The sequence below is a fragment of the Myodes glareolus genome, chromosome 16 (genome assembly GCF_982192425.1).
Source record: "Myodes glareolus chromosome 16, mMyoGla1.1, whole genome shotgun sequence".
Classification (NCBI taxonomy): domain Eukaryota; kingdom Metazoa; phylum Chordata; class Mammalia; order Rodentia; family Cricetidae; genus Myodes; species Myodes glareolus.
In genome coordinates this window covers 40,251,048-40,274,444 of record NC_142041.1, presented here as the reverse complement: position 1 = coordinate 40,274,444, position 23,397 = coordinate 40,251,048, and the positions used below count along the sequence as shown (strand labels likewise).

General features: G+C 37.8%; 1 protein-coding gene across 2 annotated transcripts in view; it reads left to right on the top strand.

Annotated features, from left to right (window-relative positions):
• Positions 1–23,397, top strand: part of Rngtt (RNA guanylyltransferase and 5'-phosphatase) — a 208,934-nt gene that overhangs the window by 129,986 nt on the left and 55,551 nt on the right. For both annotated transcript variants that reach the window (XM_048420004.3, XM_048420005.3), the window contains exon 14: positions 3,165–3,231. In XM_048420004.3, coding sequence (XP_048275961.1) covers positions 3,165–3,231 — 67 coding nt within the window. The remainder of the gene's footprint in view (positions 1–3,164; positions 3,232–23,397) is intronic.

Below are 23,397 nucleotides of genomic sequence, written 5' to 3'. Positions count from 1 at the left end.
TTAAAAACAAAGCTAACTGGTAACATTTAAGAAAATGCTGAGGAAATGTAGTTTTTAGATAGCAAATTAAAGGAAGGGAGGTGTACACTAAATAGTAGATTGGCAGACTTCCTGAGATGCACGTGCATAGTAATTAGAGGCATGTTGGCTTTTAAATGTCAGCCAGCTTTTATTCTCTTCCCTTCCTACTGTCTATTTGTATGAACAGTAATCATTCTTACTTTTAAAAGAGATTTATCAAGTTTTCCGCAAACATTTGTTAATTACCACTGCTATATATAGCTACTTCCAGCAAATGGTTCAAGGTTTTCTTGGTTGAATTTCTTAGTTGTCAAAGCATGGATAAGATTTTTCTCATTTCATTGTTGTGATTGGGGGACATCTCCTATGCTTTGTACTTGAATTCACTAAACAAATGTCCTTAGTAATCTCTCTTGTAATATATTATTGACATATTATCACTTACATTCTAAATGTAAGAACGGATTTGCCTAAATTAGTTTAATTCGGGATTATATATATCTACTCTAAATGTTCTGTTAGTGTGTTTTGTTCCTACAGAGTGTTAGGAGCAGACTTTTCTGAGGAGACTGAAACTGCCCTATTTCTGCTTAAGATGTTTGCTTTCTTAATCTCGCTAGGTAGTCTATACCAGTGAAGAAGAACCACACATCTCACATCTGTCTCCAGTGACAACTAAAGATTCTACTAATATCAAAAAAGTTTTGATTTCAGAAAAGTTATTAGTACATGTGGATTCTAAAACTTAAAGTAGTTTTTTTAAGCTATGAATTGAATTGTAAAGAGATGGTTATGCCAGGTCTTATGGTAATACAGCAGCAATCCACCACTTGGAAGTAGAAGTAGCCTGGTATAGTTAGAAAGTTCCAGGCTATCCCAGGACTGTGAAGTAAGATCTCTTTAGCTCTACCTCAAAAACCAAAAACAAACAGCACAAAAAGGAGATTGTTACAATTCACTCAAGTATTCATATTTTCTGTGATTATGCCAATATGGCACATTGAGAAGGTTCCATTGGCTTGCTTTGAATTGGCACTTATTTAGTGTGTGTGTGTGTGTGTGTGTGTGTGTGTACACATGTACATATATGTAATCTTTGAGTCTTCTGTTTTCAGATTGATGGAATAGAATGCATAATTATCCTACAGTTCAGTATCAATTCAGTTCTGTTACCTGTCTTTAAAAGCTGTTAACTTCATGTAGACTCTTAGATATGTCTGTACATAGAGATTTAGGGTGTTGAATATAGACTTTTCCTCCATATATTAATGCTAAGGCTAAAGCTATATGTCCATTTATTTACATGCCGTTTAGGAAATAAAATTATGGTAAAAGAGTGCATTATACTATGGTGTAAATGCCCATACTTGCCTGCCAGGCCATGGTTACCTAATATGGCAGTGAGAAATAAACCAGGCTGGTTGGAGGGGCCACAGCAAGAATGAGGCTGTGTCTATTTTATTGAGAGCAATCAGACTTTTTATACATTTATAAGCAACAGAATATAGTGCCAATTGCCTGAATCAATACAGTTGTAGTTGCCAGGATAGAATGATGTTAGAAGCTATACAAGGTACACAAGATTAAAGTCTAAGACCAGTTTTCCCATCAAACTTCCATGCTTTTTTCACTTCTGAGGGAACATACAGAGAAACACAAAGTGACCTGAATGCTTCGCCTGAGGGAGTGCATTGGTCTCTCTCTGGAACTGGAAGGCACACCGTGCCTGTCCTCCCCACCCCCAGCCGTGGACTCTAACCTGAGAAACCTATAAACACATGCCTCTCAAGGCAGCTAGGCCAGCCCACCTCTGTGATTGCCCACAATATGGTCAATATTTATGTCTTTCCCATAGCTTGCTTTACTACTGATTTCTCTTTAATCGTTCCAAAGTTTTAAAGGCAGTATTTCTTCATTTATAATGTTTGGATGTGGACTGGGAATATAGTTCTATATAGAACACTTGCCTTTACATATGAGGCTCTAAGGTCAATTCCCAGCACCTCTCTGTATTCAGATTTAACCTAGTCATAGTTTAACTCTCCATAGTCAGTGCCCTTACCCCACTGCTTTACAGTGACAGATATTTTGTCATGCCATGGGTCAAAGCCATGGGTATTAGGGGTATTTATGGCAAGTTTTTGGTAAAAATTTTTAGCACAGAATTAAGGTCATTATCATCTGTAATGTATGGTGTGGACATGCATTCACTAGTTCTTCAATTAAATTTTTATAAATTTTTGATTATAATATTGTTACCTCATTTCCAGAGACACTAGTAATCTTACTAGAATTATTGTTAATTGTGTTCTATTATTTAACTTAAGTTTTTTTGAGATGTAGAAACACGTAGCCCAAGCTACCCTTGAACTCTCTGTGTATCTGAGGCTGACCTTATATTTTTGATCCTCCTGCTTTGATCCCATGAATGCTAGCATTGCTGGCCTGTGACAGTACACCCAGTTTTATGCTGTGCTGGGATTTGAACCAGGCTTCATGTATGTTGTGCTAATACCCTTCCTGCTTGAGCTACATTGCAGCCTCATTCTTAACATTTTACCCACTTTAAAATAGGATTCCTTTGTTACTGTCCCATTGTACAGAAGACAATAATTGCATATTCATTTTTCATAGTATCTGTTAGAGAAATTTCTCCTCTCTCTCTCTGTCTCTGTCTCTCTGTCTCTCTCTGTCTCTCTCTGTCTCTGTCTCTCTCTCTCTCTCTCTGTCTCTCTCTCTCTCGTGTGTGTGTGTGTGTGTGTGTGTGTGTGTGTGTGTGTATGTAGCTAGAGATCTACCTTGGGTATTGTTTTGCAGATGCTATCTACGTTGTCTTTTGTTTTGTGTTTGTTTTTGAGGCAATCTCTTTACTGACCTAGAACTTGGCAGTTAGGCTAGACTGGATGGTCAATGAGCCAGTCCCCACCTCCCCACTGCCTGGATTACAGGCTGTTGCCACCACACCTGGCTTTTTCAAATTATGGGTAATCAAACACAGGTCCTGATGGTTGTACAGCAAGCTCTTTACTGTTTGAATATTTCTCCAGTCTCCCCACTCTCTATTTTTATATATCCTTGCTATAAAGGCAGAGTACTTTATACATAAGGTGTTTTTTTTTATTTTATTTGTTTCCTACTTGTAGGTTGCTTCCACAGAATGTTGGCCTTCTCTATGTTGGAGGTTATGAAAGACCCTTTGCACAAATCAAGGTATGCTTATTCATTTTCTGTGTACTTTTTTTTTTTTTGCTGTTTACTTACCTGGAGTCCACCTAAAATTTAGTAAAACCATCACCTTCCTCAAAGACGTTGGTGAATCTCAACCAATCTCATCTCAATAGCAAGATGTTTTTTGCTAATGTCTGCTGAAAAAAATTGTAAAACAATACCAGACCCGTTATTGAAAACTCTGCTCATACTAGAATTGACTTTCAGCAACATTTTCAGGACATGTGTTCTCCTTAACTGGGGTGTAGTTTACAGCAGTGTACTGTATATTAGACATCCAGTTTGATACTTGCTAACATATTTACTCTGGTTAAAACTATTAAGATAATGAAATATATCTGTCATTTGACAAAAATTATTTAGATGGCTTGATTTTTTTTTCTTCCTGCCCTTCTTTTTGTCATTGTGTCCCCTAGTATTCACTAGACTAACTTGTTATTATAGAGGAATTTATGTACTTTAGTATTTATATGAGCGGAATCAGACATTTTTTTCCCCCAACATGATTATTTTAAGATTCACCTACATTGTTGCACTTACTAGTACTACTGTTCTTTTCTTTGGGAGATGGTGTTGGGAATTGAACCAAGTGACTGCTGTGTGCTAGGCACTGAGGGTAACATTCACATATAGTTTCTCAATAGCAAGATGTGCTTTCTTTTCTCTTGGATAGCAGAGTATCCTGTATTTCTCACAAGTAGATACACATGTCTGTTCCGTTGACCTTCTACCAGTACCACTATATGGATTATTGTAACTTTGTAGTAAACCCTAAAATCAAATTATATAAACCCTTTAGTTTTGTTCTTTTTTTTTTCTGTGTAGTTTTGGTTAATCTTGTTTCCTTTCACTTTCATACAGTTTTTAAGAACTATTGTATCAATTTATATAGTGCTTATTTGGAGTCTGTTTGTGAGATTTTGTTGAATCTATAGATAGATTTAAATAAAATTGAAATTTTAAACAGCATTGTGCTGGGGGTATGGCTTGATGCTAGAGTATTAGCCTGGCATGTGTTTAATACCGGGTTTGGTTCCAGGAGAGGAAGGGAGGTAGGTAGGTTCTTAATAATACAGGACCATTCAGTTCAGTAACACTGCATGTCTCTATTTATTCCAGCTTTTCTATTTTCTTATTGGTAGTCTTGTATAGTTTTATGATATATAAGTATTTACATATATTTCATGTTTTGATGCAAGTATAAAAGTACTTTTATTTCAATTTTTAAGTGTTCAATGCTAGTGTGTAAAAAGATGATTGTAAATATATTAACTTAGGATTCTGTAGTGTTATTATACTGAATTATTGGTTCTGGTAGTATTTTTTGTAGATTTTATAGGATTTCTTTACTTAATTATGTGCTCCACTGAAAAAGGCTATCTTCTTCTTGTCTGAACTGATGCATTTCTCTGTAGTTTATTGCGCTGACTGCAGTCTATAATTCCAAGCTGAACAGTAATTGTTAGATCAGACATCCTTGCTATCTTCGTAATCTTAAAGGGAAAGCATTCAATCTTTTGTCAGACTTGTCCATAGAAATATTAGGTAAGAATTGATTAATTGGGATTTGAGAGATAACAATGAAAAGTACCCAATGTTTTCGCAGAGGAGCTGAGTTTGGTTCCCCAGCACTCAGACTTGTAACTGCCTATAACTCCAGCTCAGGGGGCTCCATTTCTTTCTTTTAGCTTCTGTGAGTGCCTACACACACAAATAATAAAATAATTTTGGAAGAGTTTATTAATTAATTCTAACCTGCATTATTGTAAGGAATGAAAAAATAGGGCTGGGAGATAACTCAGTAGGTAAAGCACTTGAGCATGAGGGTCTTGAGTTTGAATCCCAGCAGCCACACAATGCTGGGTGTAGTAGCTTGTGCTAGGAATCCCAGTGCTGTTATGGCAAGATGGGATGAAGGGTGTACAGCTGCAGTTGACAGAAGAACCTTGTGAGGAAGGTGAGAACCCATAGTCAGATTTGTCCTTTGACTCTCTTACATTTACATCACATATACACCAGAGGGATAGCAAGACAGTAAACAGAAAGGAAGATTTCATTCTTTTTCCTTTTATTCACTACTGTAACTTTCTGTAAATGTTTTCTAAGAGGAGTTGTTAATTCCACTGGGTGAGAATAAGACTAGTATTTTTAAGCCAAGTTTGAAACAAACGTTATTAAATCTGGTCAGAACAGTGGACACTGGCCAGGTCCATACCCAGGATTCCCAGAGAATGGCTATGAATTACATTAGTCCTTTGCTTATTAAGACAAAACCCACAAGACTGCATTCTTGCTGCCTTTGTCCAGTGGGGACAAGTATATATCCTAATGTATTGCCTGTGTACTTTCTGCCTACCTGTGATCATACACATCCTCTGCAGCTGGAGCAACCAAACTTATTGACAGAAGTGTAAACACATGGCGTGTTATCTTTCTTTGGGCTTACAGGTTAGAGGTATTTTTGTTTTATAAGCATAGCAATTAAAACCTAAAACATAACGTTAACCTTCACATTCCATCTGTAAATTGTATCCTGCATCAAATTCTTGATTCTGGTAGATAACTGTTTATATTGGGATCTAAAAAGCATCACTTTAATGGCACCCAGGTGGGAATTTATGTATCTATTTAAAGAATTAATGATGCAAGGACCAATAGTAATTAACAGAAGCAGAAGGGCCAGACTGACATCAGAGTGACTATGAAAATGGGAACTAGACATTTATTTTATCTCGGGTCCCCTTTCTCTCTCTCTCTCTCTCCCCGCTCTCCCCCCCTTGTGTGTGTGTGTGTGTGTGTGTGTGTGTATTTAATTTTGAGTACAGCCAAATTACCTCTTAATGATTCCCGAGTAATTTTGTATAGAAACCACAGCCTTAAAGTCACACAATAACCTCCTTGTTCTACATAGAGCAAGTCTATGGACTTGTAGAACTACCTAAGCTTATGTATCTACCTGTTGATAGATCTGGGTCTGTTTGGTTTTAACAGGTACCTTTCCTGGTATGCATATAGCCACTTTGTTTCACATGCCAAGTTTTCTTTTGACCTTCAGCCTGTTGAGGATAAAGGGTGGTGTATTTTCTTCTGTAACTACTTCCAACTGAAATCAGGATGTTGTTGTCAGGGCCCAGGAAGACTTTGAACGCTAGTCAAAGTCTGAGAGGGGATTCAGGCAATGGGGCATTCATCAGAAGCATCTCATTTACTGGCCCAGCTGAAGAGAATAGGGAACAATCACATCAGCTGGACTGTTTCATATCAGCTCTCAGCAAATCCTGGGATCACAGGCATTTGAAGTAGTTTGTAGTCAGCAGTTATTTCATGGATTGTGTCTGTCAGCTAAGGGGACATCTACTGACACAAATACAGACTAAGGACAGAAGTTAAAGTTTAGGAACTTAAAGGAAAATCTTACATTTGAAACTTTCAGACCCATAGTCCTGTTAGTTGCAGAAGGAGAGGAGTCTCACAACCAGGGGAGAGAGACAGGAATAGGCAGGTAGGGAACTGTTCCATTTGACCTGTGAGAGGTGGATATGAGTCTTATGACTCAACTTACTGAAGCTCACATGAATATTAGTTTACAAAAAAAGAAAAGTTTTGGATATATTAGCATTACTGCTATTTGTAATCTGTACTTAAATCCACATTGTAGGAAAAGCAGTTAACAGGCGTCTGCAAAAGAGCTGGCATAGATAGATTCACACCTTTGAATAGGAAGAACTGTGTTTTGGTCTAAAAAGCATGAGCATTCTTTTTTTTTTTTTTTGTCCAGTGGGATTTATATATCCATATATATATATATGACAGAGTTTTTTTTTTTTAGCCCAAGAGAAGCACCTTTAATTCTATACCTAGAAGACAACCAAAGTAAATTTGAAATCTAGAGCTTGTGACTGTTAATAATAGTTGGTGCTTTTACAAGCTCATCAGAACTCCATTAATTAGTTTCAAAACTATAAAACTTTGTAATCTTTGTATCACAGTAGCATAGCAAGACGAAAGAAGTCAGAAACATTTTTATTACTTAAGTTACTTTCTTATATCTTTATTACTTGCATTTACATACTGTAGAACACTTTCTTAGACACCCAGAAATTCCTTAAACATTCACATCTCCTGACCCTTGAATGTACCTTAGAGAAGTTTCTCAGAGCCTCAGAACTTATATAAACTTCAAACCTTTTTTTCTTTCCATCTAATCATTTACCAGAGACACAGGTAGATATTGCTGAGAGCAGTCATTCCAAAGCAAGTTCTTTTAAATAAAGGAACAGTAAAAAGTTACATCTGAAACCTGCTATCCTTTAATATGAAGCCTGTTAGCAAGACAAACCTGTCTGCCTTTTTCCACAGGAGACCTGGTATCTTTAGGAAAAGGTAAGATCTGATTTTTATGTATGCAATAAACTAACAAAGTAGCTGCAGCCTTAGGGAAGCAGCTGGTTGCCTGCTGCTGTTAAACTGACAAAACTGCAGTCAGCCTTACCACTACTAGACGCTTGCCCTAGGCTCCCATGATCTTGATAACTTCAGAAGAGGCAGTGGTCAGTCTTCGGCTGTCATAACAGGACAGGATTTAATCTTCACCTGCCACACAGAACAGCATCCACTTTTGGGTAGATCCAAGCATTCATTCAAGTCTGAGAGATTTTTCTGTAGAAAGGTACTGACCTTACCTTGACCAGGCGGAATAGAGCAGTCAACCCAACAGTGTCCACAGCTTGGGCAGAACCCTGGTGGCAGGCAACGCACGGGGCAGTTTTTCCCAGGTGGAGTAGTCAGTGCTGTATTGTTTTCTTGGGAGACCTCAGGGTTTCTTCTAGGACATGACTTTTCTTTCTATAATAGGAAAGTTTTTTATTAGACATTTTAAATGCCATATTCAGCAGATCTTGGAAGAGTTTGATGATCATCTATTAAGTATGCGTGACTTAGTTCCTTGCTTTATGCTTAACCTCAAAACACAAAAGGCTAAATAAAGCTTATTTCTATAGTTACATTTGGCTTTGCATGACTACAGATATAGTTCTGAACACGTTAATGAATTTGACCCTTTACATCTTTAACAGTTTTTAACAAGTTAGTACCTTTTATAAAATTAGGATTTTACAATTTTATCTTTGTTAAGTTTGAACCTTAAACAATAAGAAATTCCAAATTGAAGCTCTATTAGTATAAAAATAAAACGTTAAATAATAGATATAGTCCATAGGGAGACTGGCAACTTTACTTTCCTGGCTCTTGATAGAATATCAGTTTCTTGTGTGATTCAGTTTATCAAAATAGCTAATGCTTAACAAAGTTAACAAAGACAAAGAGGCTAGACATGCATCCTTAAATCGGTCTCTGTTTGCCTGAGTAGATCTTAGGTAAGGAGAGACGTTCTATGGGCTCTTAGCCAGACTGCTCATGTCATTATCTTGCTGCATCATAAGTTAGGAATATCCCAGTTTCTGGTTTTTGGTGTTTGATGCTCGTAGCTGTGACCCCAACTCTTTAGCCTTTTATTTTCTTTCTATCCCTGTCCCTATCCGTCTCTCCCTTTCTCCCCCTCCTCTTTCTTTTTCCAGAAAAATATTTTTATTATTTGGCAATTTCATACAGTAAGTATGAAATTCATCCATTTCACACATTCTAATCACACTCACCAAAGATAAATAGATAGATAGATAGATAGACAGACAGACAGACAGACAGACCTCCCCCACCAATAAAATTTACACGATATACAATTTGCATCGACTCATTGGAGCATGGTCAAATTCCCAGTGACCAGCCTCTTTTCCTACCCCTTGCCACCAAAAGCCAACAACTATGAAGAGCTATCTTTTAGCATCTTCACAAGTTTTAAATACTCTCCTCAATGGCTTCTGTCTAGACTGTTTCTCCTAGGCTCTCTGTAGGAACTCAAGCCATGCTTGGCAGTGCCAAGTCTCAGTTGTTCTCCATGACCCCTTCATGCCTTTAAAACCAGTACCACCTGGATGTCACTTAATCACAAAGTTTGGCTGCCAGCATGAGGGTTGTTTTTGTATATGAATGCATAGAGGTGTAGTTTTAATACTTCATTAAATAAGAATTACTTTTAAATTTTATATTTAACTAACCATCTTTTTATGACTGTGTTTTTAGGATAGGAATCAAAAATCCACCCTAACCCAAAATATCTTGGAGACAGACCTGTTCGTGTCTCCTTGGTTTATACCATGTGATCACCTTTAGTCAACATGGCAGTAAAGTCACATGACACCCATCATCTTAGCAAAAATGACTGCCAGTCATGTGACTACCTCCATCCTGATGAAGGAAGGCAGCTAAGATGGTGCAAGCAACATGTTGCTTATAACCCTATATGGCATCATGTCACATGGTTCCTTTAAGATTACCTGTGTTTAGTGATGGTTTCCATTGCTGTGAATAAACACCATGACCAAACTACTCTTATAAAGGAAACATTTTATTGTGGCTGACTTACAGTTTCAGAGATTTAGTCCATTATCATCATGCAGGAAGCATAATGGCAACCAGGTGGCCATGATGCTAGAAAGGTAGCTTTTAGTTCTACATCTGGATTGGCAGGCAGCAGGAAGAGAATGCCACACTGGGCCTGGCCTGACTTGAGCATCTGAAACCTCAAAGCCAGCTCCCAGTGACTTACTTCCTCCATACCTACTCCAATAAGGCCATACCTTCTAACAGTACTACTCCCTTACAACTTCTGGAGGCCGTTTTCTTTTAAACCACCACACTATGTATAGATTTTTTGATATGCTATTGTGGTGATTTGCATCCCTGCTAAACTGAATCTGGTGATCAGAAAGCTCAGAGACCAATTCTGAGGCTGGCCATCAAAACAGACATGGCAAGCTGCTTTAGCAGTAGTTGCTGGCAGCTGATGGTAACAGAGATAGCAAAAACAAAACAAATAAATACGATACAGAAAGCTCACACACTCAAAGGAAACCAGTCAGAAACAAAACATGAGGTGGCCACCATCATTCATGCTTTCAGCTGAGCCTGACCCATATCTTTTCTTGTCTCCCATGTTTGCAACAAAACTTACAGACGCTAGAAAACAGACTCATGCACACACACACACACACACACACACACACACACACACACACTAGACAGACAAAACTTTCCAAATAGTCAGAACCAGGCAGGCAGGTTGACATCTCGCTTCTTTTTGCCCTGCACAGGAGAATATTTAGGTCCTGTCAAATCTATCCACGTTCCAGATTGAGATCCCACAGAACAGAACCAGACTATAATTTACCAGGGGATGTCTTTATAGATGCTTGCTGCTTTTCTCAGTATGGCAGTTCACTCTGAGAGTCCGTTAGATCAAATGCATGTCTAGGAAAGTTGAAACATCTCAAGGTGTGAGCCTCCTGAGGAGACCTTCATTCAGTCCTGGAGTCTGGAGTAAATGTCCTGCTTTCGAATTTGAGTGGATGGTCCGAGCTCACTAGAAAATGTTAATCCAACGAGGCAAGAATAGGACCACAATTTTGAGCCAGATTTGAAGGAAGCTTTATTAAATACTGGCCAGAACTATGGGCACTGGCTGGGTCCGTACCAGGGATTGTCAGAGAATGGCTGTGAATTACCTTAGTCCAGTGTTTATTAGGGCAAAACCTACAAGGCTGAATACTCCCACCTTCAACCCTTTGGGGGAAAGCATACATCCTGACGAACTTTCTGCCTGTGTTCCTCCTGCGTATATATGATCAAGCACATTCTCTGCATTTGGGGCAACCAAACTGCTTTACAGAAGTGAAAGTGCATGGCTTGTTATCTTATATGAACAACAGCCCCCAGCATCCCAGGAATTTATCTGTCTTTGGGTAAGTGGGCCTCAGAGATGAGAGACATTTTTGTTTTATATATATCTGAAGCAAAACAACTAAAACTTAAAACATATTTTTTGCTCTCACAGTGTGCACAGTTTGGTGGTAGGATTTGTGTGTGTGTGTGTGGTTTATTTCTTGCCTCAGGAGCTATTTTTCTGCTGCTTATTTGAGAGTTGTACATTTAAATTCCTTTCTAGCTGCATACATGATGTAGTTTTTTGCTTTGAAAAAAAATAGGATATGCAGACTTAATACACAGGGTGACCAATCTCAACATCAACAGTTTTTAATGTTGAGAAGGTATATATTTAGAATTAGTCAGCTGGGCTCCGTTTAGATTATCTTAATTTTGTTGGCAGCAGCCAGAGCTTCATAATCAGGAGCCACCCGAACACCTTCTCTCATTTAGGCCGTACCAGGTGACTTTGGCCACATCATCGTCATAGAGATTTTTCACAGCCTGTTTGATCTGGAGCTTGCTGGCCGTGACACCCACAGTGAGCACAAGTATGTTGTCTCTGTCTTCCTCATGGCTGACTCAGTGGTCAGGGGCATTGGATGATGGCATAGTGGTCAAGGTGTTTCTCCTGGGTGTGCTCTTTCAAGGGTCTTTGGGCTGCCGGAACGTGGCATACAGATCTTTCTGTGGTTGTAGCTACCTTTCAGCGCTGCCTTTTTGGCTTTTAAAACCTTTACTCTTCAACTTTGGGAGCGACAGGGGCTTCCTTCTTTGTTTTTGGTACTCTCTGTAATATTAACATTATTATACTGGAAAATTCATTATAGTTGCCATGGTATCAGCACATCTTTAAAACCTATAGTAATTTATCTTAAAACATTCCAAAGTCTGTCATTATTGTTATAAACTGAGTACCTTCTTCCGTTTTCTGATTACTTAAGGAACGGTAAGCATTCCGGTATTCTTCCTTCGTTTTTCAGTGTTTCTCTAGCACTGGTGGGTTGGCAAGAGTGTCTTTACATCTTTGCCTCACTGTCCCTGTCATGGAATTTAACAGCAGAGCCAGGAAGCTTCCTATCTTCAAACAGGAACATCCTGACAGCCTGTTCTCCTCTCCCTCTGCTTCTCTCCCATTCCCTCACCACTCCCCCTCTGCCTTGGAAAACCAGTAGGAAGCAGAGTGAGAGGCGTGTCTGTGTTTGAGTTATCGCAGAGCATTATCACAATATATGTACAGGGGAGTAAGTTCCCTATCAGCTACCTGATTCATTAACATAAATAATGTTTTCTTATCTAGGTCTTTCTGAGAATACCCCTTTGTCAACTCTCTATACCTGATTAATCAACTTGGCTGAAATGAAAAATCCATTAATTTAGGTTATCTTTTTCCTTTAGTGTTCTCTCATTCACTGTGGAAAGATTTCTCAACCTTAAAATTGTTGAAGAGCTTTATAATTCCTTGGTTATAACTAGTTGCATCTGTCTAATTAGAATATGTATAAGTTCATTGGAAACAATAAAAATGGTTTGAATGATTGAGATTATACTTTACATTTAAGGTTAATTTCTTACCTTGTCTGTGCTTACTTCTGAAAATACCAGCATTTTGTTATGTCTTCTTTTTCTCCCATTGCACTAAATGTGATGGTGATGTGTTCTATGTCATAGATACCAGAAAAAAACCTTTTAAAATGGAGAGTGCATTGTTTTTAAGACCATATTTATAACTGCCTTTTAAAATAAATCAGTCTATACCAAGTGTCTTTCTTAATACTTTCCCATCTTCATTTTTTAAAAAGACTTATTTATTTATTATGTATATACAGTGTTCTGTCTGCATGTATGCATGCACATCAGAAGAGGGTGCCAAATCCCATTACAGATGGTTGTAAGCCAACATGTGGTTGCTGGGAATTGAACTCAAGATATCTGGAAGAACAACCAATGGTCTTAAATGCTGAGACATCTCTCCAGCCCCCCCACCTTCATTTTTTATAGATTTATTTTTACTTTTAATTATGTATAGGTATGTGTACTCGTTATCAACGTGAGGTCCATTCGACCCTGTTAAAAACAGAAAGAACTCACTAGGCAGCGATGGTGCACGCATTTAATCCTAGCACTCAGGAGGCAGAGACAAGCAGATCTCTGTGAGTTTGAGACCAGCCTGGTCTACAAGAGCTAGTTCCAGGACAGGCTCCAAAGCTACAGAGAAACCATGTCATGAAAATCCAAAACCAAACCAAAACAAAACAAAAAACCCCTCTAAAATTAAAAATCCTAAAGAGTATTTTCCTATTAACCAAAATAATATTGGATACCTAAAAATAGGTTTTAGAGGAAATATTTATTAATGACTTTTTATTTTAAACTTGCTTGCATCTAAAATATAATGAACTAAATAAAACATTGATCATTTTCTAATAGTTTAAAACATGAAAAAAATGCTTTATGTATCTTGAGCTATTGTTTTCTGCAATAATGAAACAGATTTTACTCGCAAAATTGAAACTACTTTAATGTAATCGTGGGTAATTTAAGTTTCTAAATGCATTGAACTGTATTTAACTTGTAGTGTAATTAAGCAAAATGGTTCATTATACAATTATATGCAGCCTTTGAAATTGAAAAGGAAAGGCCCACCGGATGCCCCATATTTGTGGTCCCAGTGCTTGGGAGGCTAAAACAAAAAGACTGCATGAATGTCTGACTATATAAAGACTATCTGAAGAAACCAAAGTGGAAATTAAAAACATTTTTTAAAAAGTTTTTTGAGACAGGGTTTCACAATGTGGATCAGAGTCTTCCTCAAGCTCTCAGAGACCTGTTTTCCTCTTCTCTTCCTCTTCCCGAGTGCTGGGGTTAAAGGTGTATGCCAATTTTAATTAAAATCATACTTTAATTCATTTATAATTTTTTATTTGTCATTAGTTTTCTAGATGTCTCTTACAATTTGAATTGGGCATATCATTGCCTAATATCTAGATTAATTTTATCTGTATATTCTTGTATTTTAGAGCTTATTTTGTAGGTACTATCATTCGAATTTCAGTAGTATATTACATGTCATATCTTTTTTTTTCATTAAACTATATATCCTTAGCCCAAGGTATAGTCCAATCCGACTTTGAACTTGTGAGTCTTCTGCCTCATCCTGCGCAGTAATCTGCCTGCTACTCTGTGCTATCATTGGTTAGTCTGGCTTCATTTTATACTTGCTATTATGTTTTATTTTCTAGAGCAACTCATAGTACACAGAACTTTTTTTTTTTTTAAGTCACTATGTAGCTAAGGATGACCTTATAACATACTATCTCCCAAGTGCTCAGATTACAGGAATGAGCCACCATACCTAGTTTATGTGGTGCTAGGGATCATACCCAGGACATTTTGGTATTGTGCAAGCATTTTATCAAGTTAGTTACATTGCCAGGCCAAAATCTTAATATTAATTCTCCAAGGTTTCTAAATGTAGAGACTCAATTTGGCAGACTGAATCCATAAAACTCCCATGGGGTAAAAGTCTGCGCGTGTGGCTTAGTCAGCCCAGAGTGGTGGTTACTGAAAGACTGAAGGTCACAGGGTTACCGCTCCTGGAACAGTTTAGTGTAGTAGTCTGTTCAGTTAGCAGTCTCCACAGCCCAGGAGGTGTGAGAGGCACTGGGACTAGGAGTGAGTTTTCAGATCACACTACAGAAAGAAACCGCGTTGTTTTAATTGTGGATTCCATTCAGTAAAAGTCTGAAAAGAACTGTAAGCATTACTCAGGATTCTTTTCTCTACAGCAGCTCTTTTACAGTTGGCTCTTGAGGGACTAGATCCCCTAGACTCAGTCGCTCACTTGAGATTTCTAAGCTTGCATAAAAAAAAATCTCCTGTAACCAAGGAAATTTAGGTTGTTCACTGCATGTGGGTGCATGTACAACAGGTAAGAAAGAAGTATTTATCTCTTCTTCATTTTCTTCCTTTTCTTTTTAAAAACCATCTGTGGCTGGAGAGAGGGCTCAGAGGTTAAGAACACTTGCGGTCTTCCTGAGAACCTGGATATGGCTTCTGGCACATACATCAGGTAGCTGATGACTACCCAGTTCCAGGGGATCCAATACCTTTTCTGTCCCCCGAGGTCACCTACATATGGCATGTGGCAGTGGTGGGGAGTGGTGGCAGTGGTGGGAGGTACACAAAAGTATGATAAATCTTTTTAAAAGTTAGTATATTTTTCTCCTTTAAAGTATTTTGTGTTGAGGTTGTTACTTAAAAACACCTTTGATATGGTTAATAATTCAATTTTAATTTTAGTCTAGATTAAATTTGAAAGTTAAATTATAAATTTTGAACCATTCTATTGTTAAAAAAACTAAACTTATGGAAATAATTTGATATGTTTGCCAGCTAGTGATTGTTTAAAAGATACTTGGAAATTATGCCCATAATCTCCCCCTAGGGAGGCTGAAGCAGGAGGATAGTTACAAGTTTAAGATCAAAAGAATGAAAACCTGTCTCAGGTCTGGCATGGGCGCTTACTTGATGTATTAGATCACCACTCAGAGAGAAACCTGTCAGGTTTTGTACATGTGCTTATACATAATTCACAACTTGAGCTTTCAAAGTAGATGTTATGTCACACTATCATTGCCTTTTCTTTTGGTTTGGATTTTTATTTTAAAATTTCCACTTGCTTATTGTGATGGAGACGTATGGGGAGCTCAGAGGATAGTTTTGAGGGGTTGACTCTTTCCTTCTACAATGTGGTTTCTGGGGATAGAACTCAGGTCCTTAGGCTTGGTGGCAACTGCCTTAGCTACTGAGCCGTCTTGTTGTCTGTTGGTTTGATTTTTAAATGCTGGACTCAGCCTCCAGAAATTTCTCTTTTGAGACTGACTCACAGTTTGGCAAATACTGCTTCAGGATAAGACTCCCCCAGCTAATGCTGCCATATGCTTCCAGTAGAAAAATGCCACATTGTCACAATAAGGAAGCTGCTTGCCCTGAGTTGAAGCTAGCCCTTAGACTGGCCTTAGAGAGGAAGGAAAAGGTAAAATAACATGCTTAGTTGCTAGGTAGAGCGCAGAAGACAGTGTAGGAAGATAAAAGTGAGAACTGAGTTAGGTTGTTTTATAAAACCAAATAAAGCCATTTTTCTGTTTCAAAATTCATAACTCTAAAGAACAGAAGGGAGCCTTCTACACCTCCTCTGTCTTCCAAGTGATTTCATGTATTTTGAGGATAGAGAAAGAAATAAAGATCAAATCTTCTCTTAATGAAAAAATTAGAAGTTGAGGTGGGTGAGAATTTGAGAGAAAGCAATTTGAATCAGATTTAGATTTATATGACATTCATTGAATAATGACTAAATTTTCCATAGTGCTATTAATAATGAGAAAGCATTTTCAGTGTCTTGGATTTACAATAATAAAGATTAAAGGAGTTGTCTAGATGTTGAAATTAAGATTAGTAAGAAAAAGAGCAAACAACAACATCATTGAAGGTCTGAGGCTTTCTTCTCCCACAAAATAGCTGTTAAGTTATTCTTCAGATCCCTGCAGTAAGGGAACTGTTTGTTACTTTGTAGATATTAGAATTTTTACATCATGGTCTGAGGAGTTGGGACAGTAGGTAAGGGTTTGCCTTGCAAATGTGAGAACCTGAGTTAGTTTTTTAAAACTTTTATTTAAAAGCAAAAGTGGGTGTACTAGTCCCTGTAATTCCAGACTGAAGACAAAGGAATCTCTGGGGCAATCATTGAGCTTTGGGTTCAGGAAAAGAGAGAGACCCTGTTTTAAAGTAATAAAGTAGAGTAATTGAGGAAGACACTGGGTGTCAACTTCTGGCCTCCACACACTTGTGTATATGTGCTTGCTATGAACAATTCTTATGATAATTGTTGAACAAAGTTCTAGAAAGTACACTATGCTGATCTTTCCCTGCATAAGTGCTTTGGATAGGATTGTTCTCAAAATAGAGTGAAAGTTCAGGCCTTAGCCACAGAGTTTAGTCTTGGTTTTTCCCTTTTTGTGAAGCCCAGGGTAGTCCCAGCTCCCTGTGCTGCTGAGGATGATCCTGCGCTCTTAATCTTCCCACTGATAACAGGCACATGCCACTCTGCCCAGTCACTCCCAGTGTTTTTTTTTTAAGTTTTATTTAAAAAAATGTTTATGTATGTGTGAGTTTGTATATGTGAGTTCAGTGCCCTCACAAGCCAGAGAGGGAATTAGATCCCTTGGAGCTAGAGTTTTGTGGATCTTAGAAACTGAACTCAGATCTTATGCATGTTCCTAACTGTTGAGCCTTCTTTCCAGCAACCCCCTTCCAATCTCAGTAATCTCATCTTTATATCAGTAAGTTATCTTGTTTAAGTCTGTATCCTCAGCATTTAACCCAGTTGCAGGTCATATAAAAAAGGTAAATGAGTATTTGTTAACATTATTATTGAAGAGTGCTTAGAAAGTAACACTGATGCTCTTGTTTTTTTTTTTATCATTAAAGAATTTACCATGACTGATTTGAATGCATTGACCTTGTATAGACTTCTGTAATTTCCTCACCTGGGAGATTGAGACTGCATAGTGAAACTGTCTCAAAAACAACACAGACCTATCCCCAAAGGAATTTATAGAATTCACTATGTATACCAGTCTGGTCTCAAACTCATCTGCTTGCCTCTACCCTCTGAGTGCTGGGATTAAAGGCAGTGCTACCATGCTTGGCTATATTTTCTAATCTCTTATTATAACTTGAGTTATGCTTATCTCTGTGGCAACATAAATTAATTTTAATTTCTAATCTAAGATTGTGGCAGTAAATTATTATTAGCAGCTTTATTTGAAATGTAGATTTTATGAGTGTATTACATTGAGAACATTTTAAATATAGTACTCAAGTTGTTTTTGTATTAGGAAAGTTAGGATTTTTCCTAATTAAAAATTCCATTATCTTTCAGTCTCTCAAACTGGATTCTTTACAAGAAAAATATGTAGGAAATTATTTGGCTTATTCTACTTTTTGTGTTTGTCTGTGAGAGCATGGTGCTGGGATGGTGACCACACTTTGCAGTACTCTACTGCTGAGCTGACCTCAGATCTTCATCACACGGTGTAGCCCAGACTGGTGTCTGTAGAAATTAGCTCCATTCGGGAAATAACCATGCTAGCTAAAGGATAAAACTATTATTATTTTTATTTTATTAGATTTTTTTAAAATACCAATCCAAATTCCCACTCCCTTCCCTCCTCCCATTTCCTTCACACACCCTCCCACCCCACCACCCTTTAACCCTAAGAGAGGGTAAGGCACTTTGCTTTGTGGAAAGCCTAAGACCCTCCCTACTACTGAGCAAGATATACATCCAAAGAGACTAGGATCCCCAAAAGCCAGTACATGTAGTAGAGACAAACTCCAGTGCCAGTGCCAATGGCCCCTCAGTCTGCCCCAGCTATGCAACTGTCAGCCACATTCAGAGTGACTAGTTTGTTCCTATGCTTGTTCCTTCCCAGTCCAGCTGGAGTTGGTGAGCTCCCATTAGCTCAGGCAACTGTTTGAGTGGATAAGCCCTTCATGGTCTTGACTTCTTTGCTCATATTCTCATTCTTTCTACTCTTCAACTGGACCTGGGAGCTCAGTCCAGTGCTCTGATGTGGGTCTCTGCCTCTTGGATGAAGGTTTTATAGTGATGTTTAAGATAATCACCAGTCTGACTACAGGGCAAGGCCAGTTCGAGCACCCTCTCCTCTATTGCTTAGGGTCTTAGCTGGGGTCATCCTTTTGGATTCCTGGGAATTTTTCTAGAGCCAGGTTTCTTGCTAACCCCATAATGGCTCCCTCAATCAAGATATCTCTTTCCTTGCTTTTATATCTGTCCTTCCTCCATCTCGACTATCCCATTCCGTTCTCTTCTACCCTCCCCTTATTCCCTCTTCTTCCCCTTCTCCCCTTCCTTCTACCCCTTCTCCCCTTCCTTCTACCCCCTGACCCCATGCTCCCAATTTTGTCAGACAATCTTGTCTGTTTCCAATTTCCAGGTGGGTCTATATATGTTTTTCTTTGGGTTCACCTTATTACTTAGCTTCTTTAGGATCATGAACTATAAGCTCAATATCCTTTGTTATTGCTAGTATCCACTTATGAATGAGTACATACCATATTCATTTTTGGGGGGTCTAGGTTACCTCACTCAGGATAGTGTTTTTTAATTCCATCCATTTGCATGCAAAATTTAAGATGTCTTCCCCCCCCCACGCTGAGTAGTACTCTAATGTGTAAATGTACCATACTTTCTTTATCTGTTCTTCAGTTGAGGGGCATCTAGATTGTTTCCAGTTTCTGGCTATTACAAATAATGCTGCTATGAACAAAGTTGAACAAATGCTTTTATAGTATGATTGAGCATCTTTTGGGTATATTCCCAAGAGGGTATTACTGGATCCTATACCCAGCAAAGCTTTCATTCACCATCAATGGAGAAAACAAAATATTCCATGACAAAAGCAGATTTAAACACGACGTATCCACAAACCCCGCCTTAAAGAAAGTACTAGAGGGAAAACCCCAACCCCTAGGAACTAAATACACCCACAAAAATACAGACATCTGATACCTCACACACACACCCCAGCATAACCCAAAGAAGGGAAACACACAAACACTACTACCGAAAAATAACCAGAGTTAGCAACCACTGGTCATTAATATCGCTTAATATCAGTGGACTCAATTCACCTAGGAAAAGGCACAGGCTAAGAGATGGATACGAAAACAGGATTTAACCTCCTGCTGTTTACAAGAAACACACCTTAACCTCAAAGACAGACACTACCTAAGAGTAAAGGGTTGGGAAAAGGTTTTCCAATCAAATGGACCTAAGAAACAAGCAGGTGTATCTATCTTACTATTTTTATTTATTATAAGAGGAAAACTCAAGAAACAGGAACGAGAAAGTCTAAACTCAGCTGTGCCCCGCGGGAACACACAGAGAGCGCACCTAGGCCATGCACCCATTTTCTCCAAAATGGTCCCAGAAATCCATGCCTTAACTTGGACTCACCTCTTAAAGATAATTGGCTAACAAGGTTTCTCCCTCACTTCCACCTTTTGTCTAAACAAGAACAATTCCAAACCTAATTCAAAACTATATACACTGGGAACAGTTATCAAGTATAAAATTACAAATAACATAATATTAAGCAAGGAACACATGATAAATGTTTTAATAAATATTCTATTCCAAAGAGTCTAAATCTTGCATCAGAAATGAGTTTGGCTAAATCATAAGAGGAAGGTAACTACGATTATCTAATCTTCAACCCCATTGAAGGTCTGAGAAGGGAGATAATATTACTTGAGTGAGCAGGAGGTGCAATCAAATAGCTTCCAAAGTGAGCAGTATATGACAGAGACAATTGGCTACCTGAGCAATCACCCAGAGTCTCATTTGCAACGTTGAAGCAGCCAATTTTGGCCTAATGTAACTGACAGACCATTTTCAGAGGCAGGAAATTTTTTAGAACCATCTTACCCTGTCTTGGCAAGGTTTGGCAGTCCTTTTCCTTGTGTCCTGCTTATCCAGTCTGAATACCATGTACTTTGTCAGTGGTTGAGGCGTGGGCAGTAGAGGGAACATCAACTGAGTTGCCTTGATTATATTGTGCTGTGATCTCATCTACTAATCATGTAAGAGGTACCAACCCACTGTGAGCACTAACATCCCTAGGCAAGTGAGTCTGGGTTATAAGAAATTTACCTGAATATAAGCTGGAGAGCAAGCACTCCCATGTTTCTGCTTCAACCCATGCCTCTGGTTTCCTACCTTGAGCTTCTGCTTTGACTTTTCTGGGTGATGGTCGTAACTTACCAACTGAATTAAATCACTTCTTCCCCAAGTTGCTTTTGGTCGAGCATGTGTAGTCAAATAAATCTATTCTTTTTTTAAAATTTATTTATTATGTATATATAGATTTCTAGGCACCAGATCTCATTATAGATGAGATGGAAGGTTGTGAGCCATCATGTGGTTGCTGGGAATTGAACTCAGGGCCTCCGGAACAGCAGTCAGTTCTCTTAACCTCTGAGCCTTCTCTCCAGCCCAAATAAGTCTATTCTTATGAAATAGTTTTTCTAAACTTCTGGCAAAACATTTTTCTTCATATCTTAAAATTTCATAGTCCCTAGAATTAATTGCCTGTAAGTAAAAAAAAAATGACAACTTTTACTTCAGGAAATTCATAAACTATGCTAAACATAATGAACTATAAAATATGAAAATATATTACAAATTTAATTTTGGAAATTGTCTTAATTAGGTTTTTTTCTATTGCTGTGAAGAAACGCCATGACTACAACAACTCTTATAAAGGAAAGCATTTGATTGAGGGGGGCTTGCTTATGTTTTTAGAGGTTCAGTCCTTTATCATCATTACAGGGATCATGGTGCCAAGCTGGAGCTGAGAGTGCTACATCTTGCAGGCAAAAGGAAGTCTACCGTGTCACTGGGCCATTTCCTGAGCATAAGAAACTCAAAGCCCAGTCCCACAGTGACACTTCCTCCAACAAGGCCATACCTACTCCATCAAAGCCACACCTCCTACTAGAGCCATTCCCAGTGAGATTATGGGGGACCTATTACATTCAGACTGCCACAGAAATACATCAGCAACAGTATTTAGATACTTACAATTTTTATATTAGTATGTTAAATACTTTATCAACATTTTAATACCCAAATCAGAAAATTCCCCATACTTAGGAAATAGCTTCATAAGTGATCATTCATCTACTAAAATAATGTATTGTTACTGATCAGAATACTTCTGGAGGGGTGCTGGAGAGATGACTCAGTGGTTAAGAGCACTTGCTGCTCTTGTAGAGGATGCATGTGCTTATAACTTACCATTTCAGGACATCTGATGTCTGTTTATGGCTTCCTTGCATTCCTGTGATGTACATACATACACTTAGACACACATTCACAAAAATAAAATAAAAACAAATCGTATTGTGTGTGTGTGTGTATTAAACATATATGTCAGTTGTTTACATTTTCTTCCAATAGTTAAGTCTGGGAACTTTTAAAAATATATTGATTATATATAATTATATTATATAATATATCAATTATATCATGTATTGATTATAATGTATGAATATATATGAATGTAGTATCATATAATATATTCATACTCACATATATAGACACACATACACTCTATCCATAATTCTGTATGGACAGGAAAAAATGACTTGTTAAGTCATTTAACTATCCTATTCTTCTTAGCAGGTTACAGTATTTTAGACTTTGGTAAGCCAGTAAAAAGCAGTTATCAGTAGAAAATTAGTTTTAGGCTGAGAATGTAGCTCAGTTGGTAGAGTGTTTGTTTGCTTGACATATACAAAGTCCTAGGTTTGATTCTTACTTAGCACTACATAAAATGGATGTGGTTACACATCTTGTAATTTCAGAAGGTGGGTGCAGGAGGACCAGAAGTTCAAGGTCATCCCATGATAATTGGCTAGCCTGAAATAAATGGGACCCTGTCTTTAAAACAGAAGAAAGGGGGTTTTATTTTAAATTGATTTGGGTGAAAGTTGAGACATTGAGAAGTACATATGAAGAGTCACTCCTTAGCTTCTAATGAGGTTTAACTATCTTACTCATAAGTCAGGAAGTGGCTGTAAAAGAATATTTCAATTTAATGTATGTCTAATTAATAATAAACTTTTCACTTGATTAAGAAATGTTGCAATTATAATAACTGAATTATATTGCAATTATAATAACTGAAAATAACTGGAAATCTTTCATTTTTTCGTTGTATTTTATTTAACTCTCTGATAGAAAAAGGAAAAGCAGGGTAATTTATTTGTTTAAAAATCAAAGAAATTGAAGGCAGGCGGTGATGGCTTACGCCTTTAATCCCAGCACTCAGAAGACAGAGGCAGGTGGATCTCTCTTGAGTTCAAGGCCAGCCTTGTCTACAAGAGCTAGTTCCAGGACAAACTCTAAAACTACAGCAAAACCCTGTCTTGAAAAACAAAAACAAAAAAACAAAAAAATAAAAAAAGTTAGCAACTATACTTTTAAGGTTTTTTTGAGGTAAGATCTCATGTGTCCCAAGGCTTGCCTCAGTCTTCATGTGTCACTAGTATGAGCTTGATCTGCTGATCCTTCTACCTCTATCTCCGCAGCACATTTGTAGCATTAAAGCTAGTATTATTATCAGATGGAAGTACGTTATAGTGACAGTTATTGATAAGTGCTTGACGTTATTCAGATTCGTTCCCAAACATATAAAGTGTAGGTGTTTTTAGCATTTCAGTTTTACAAGTTTGGAATAT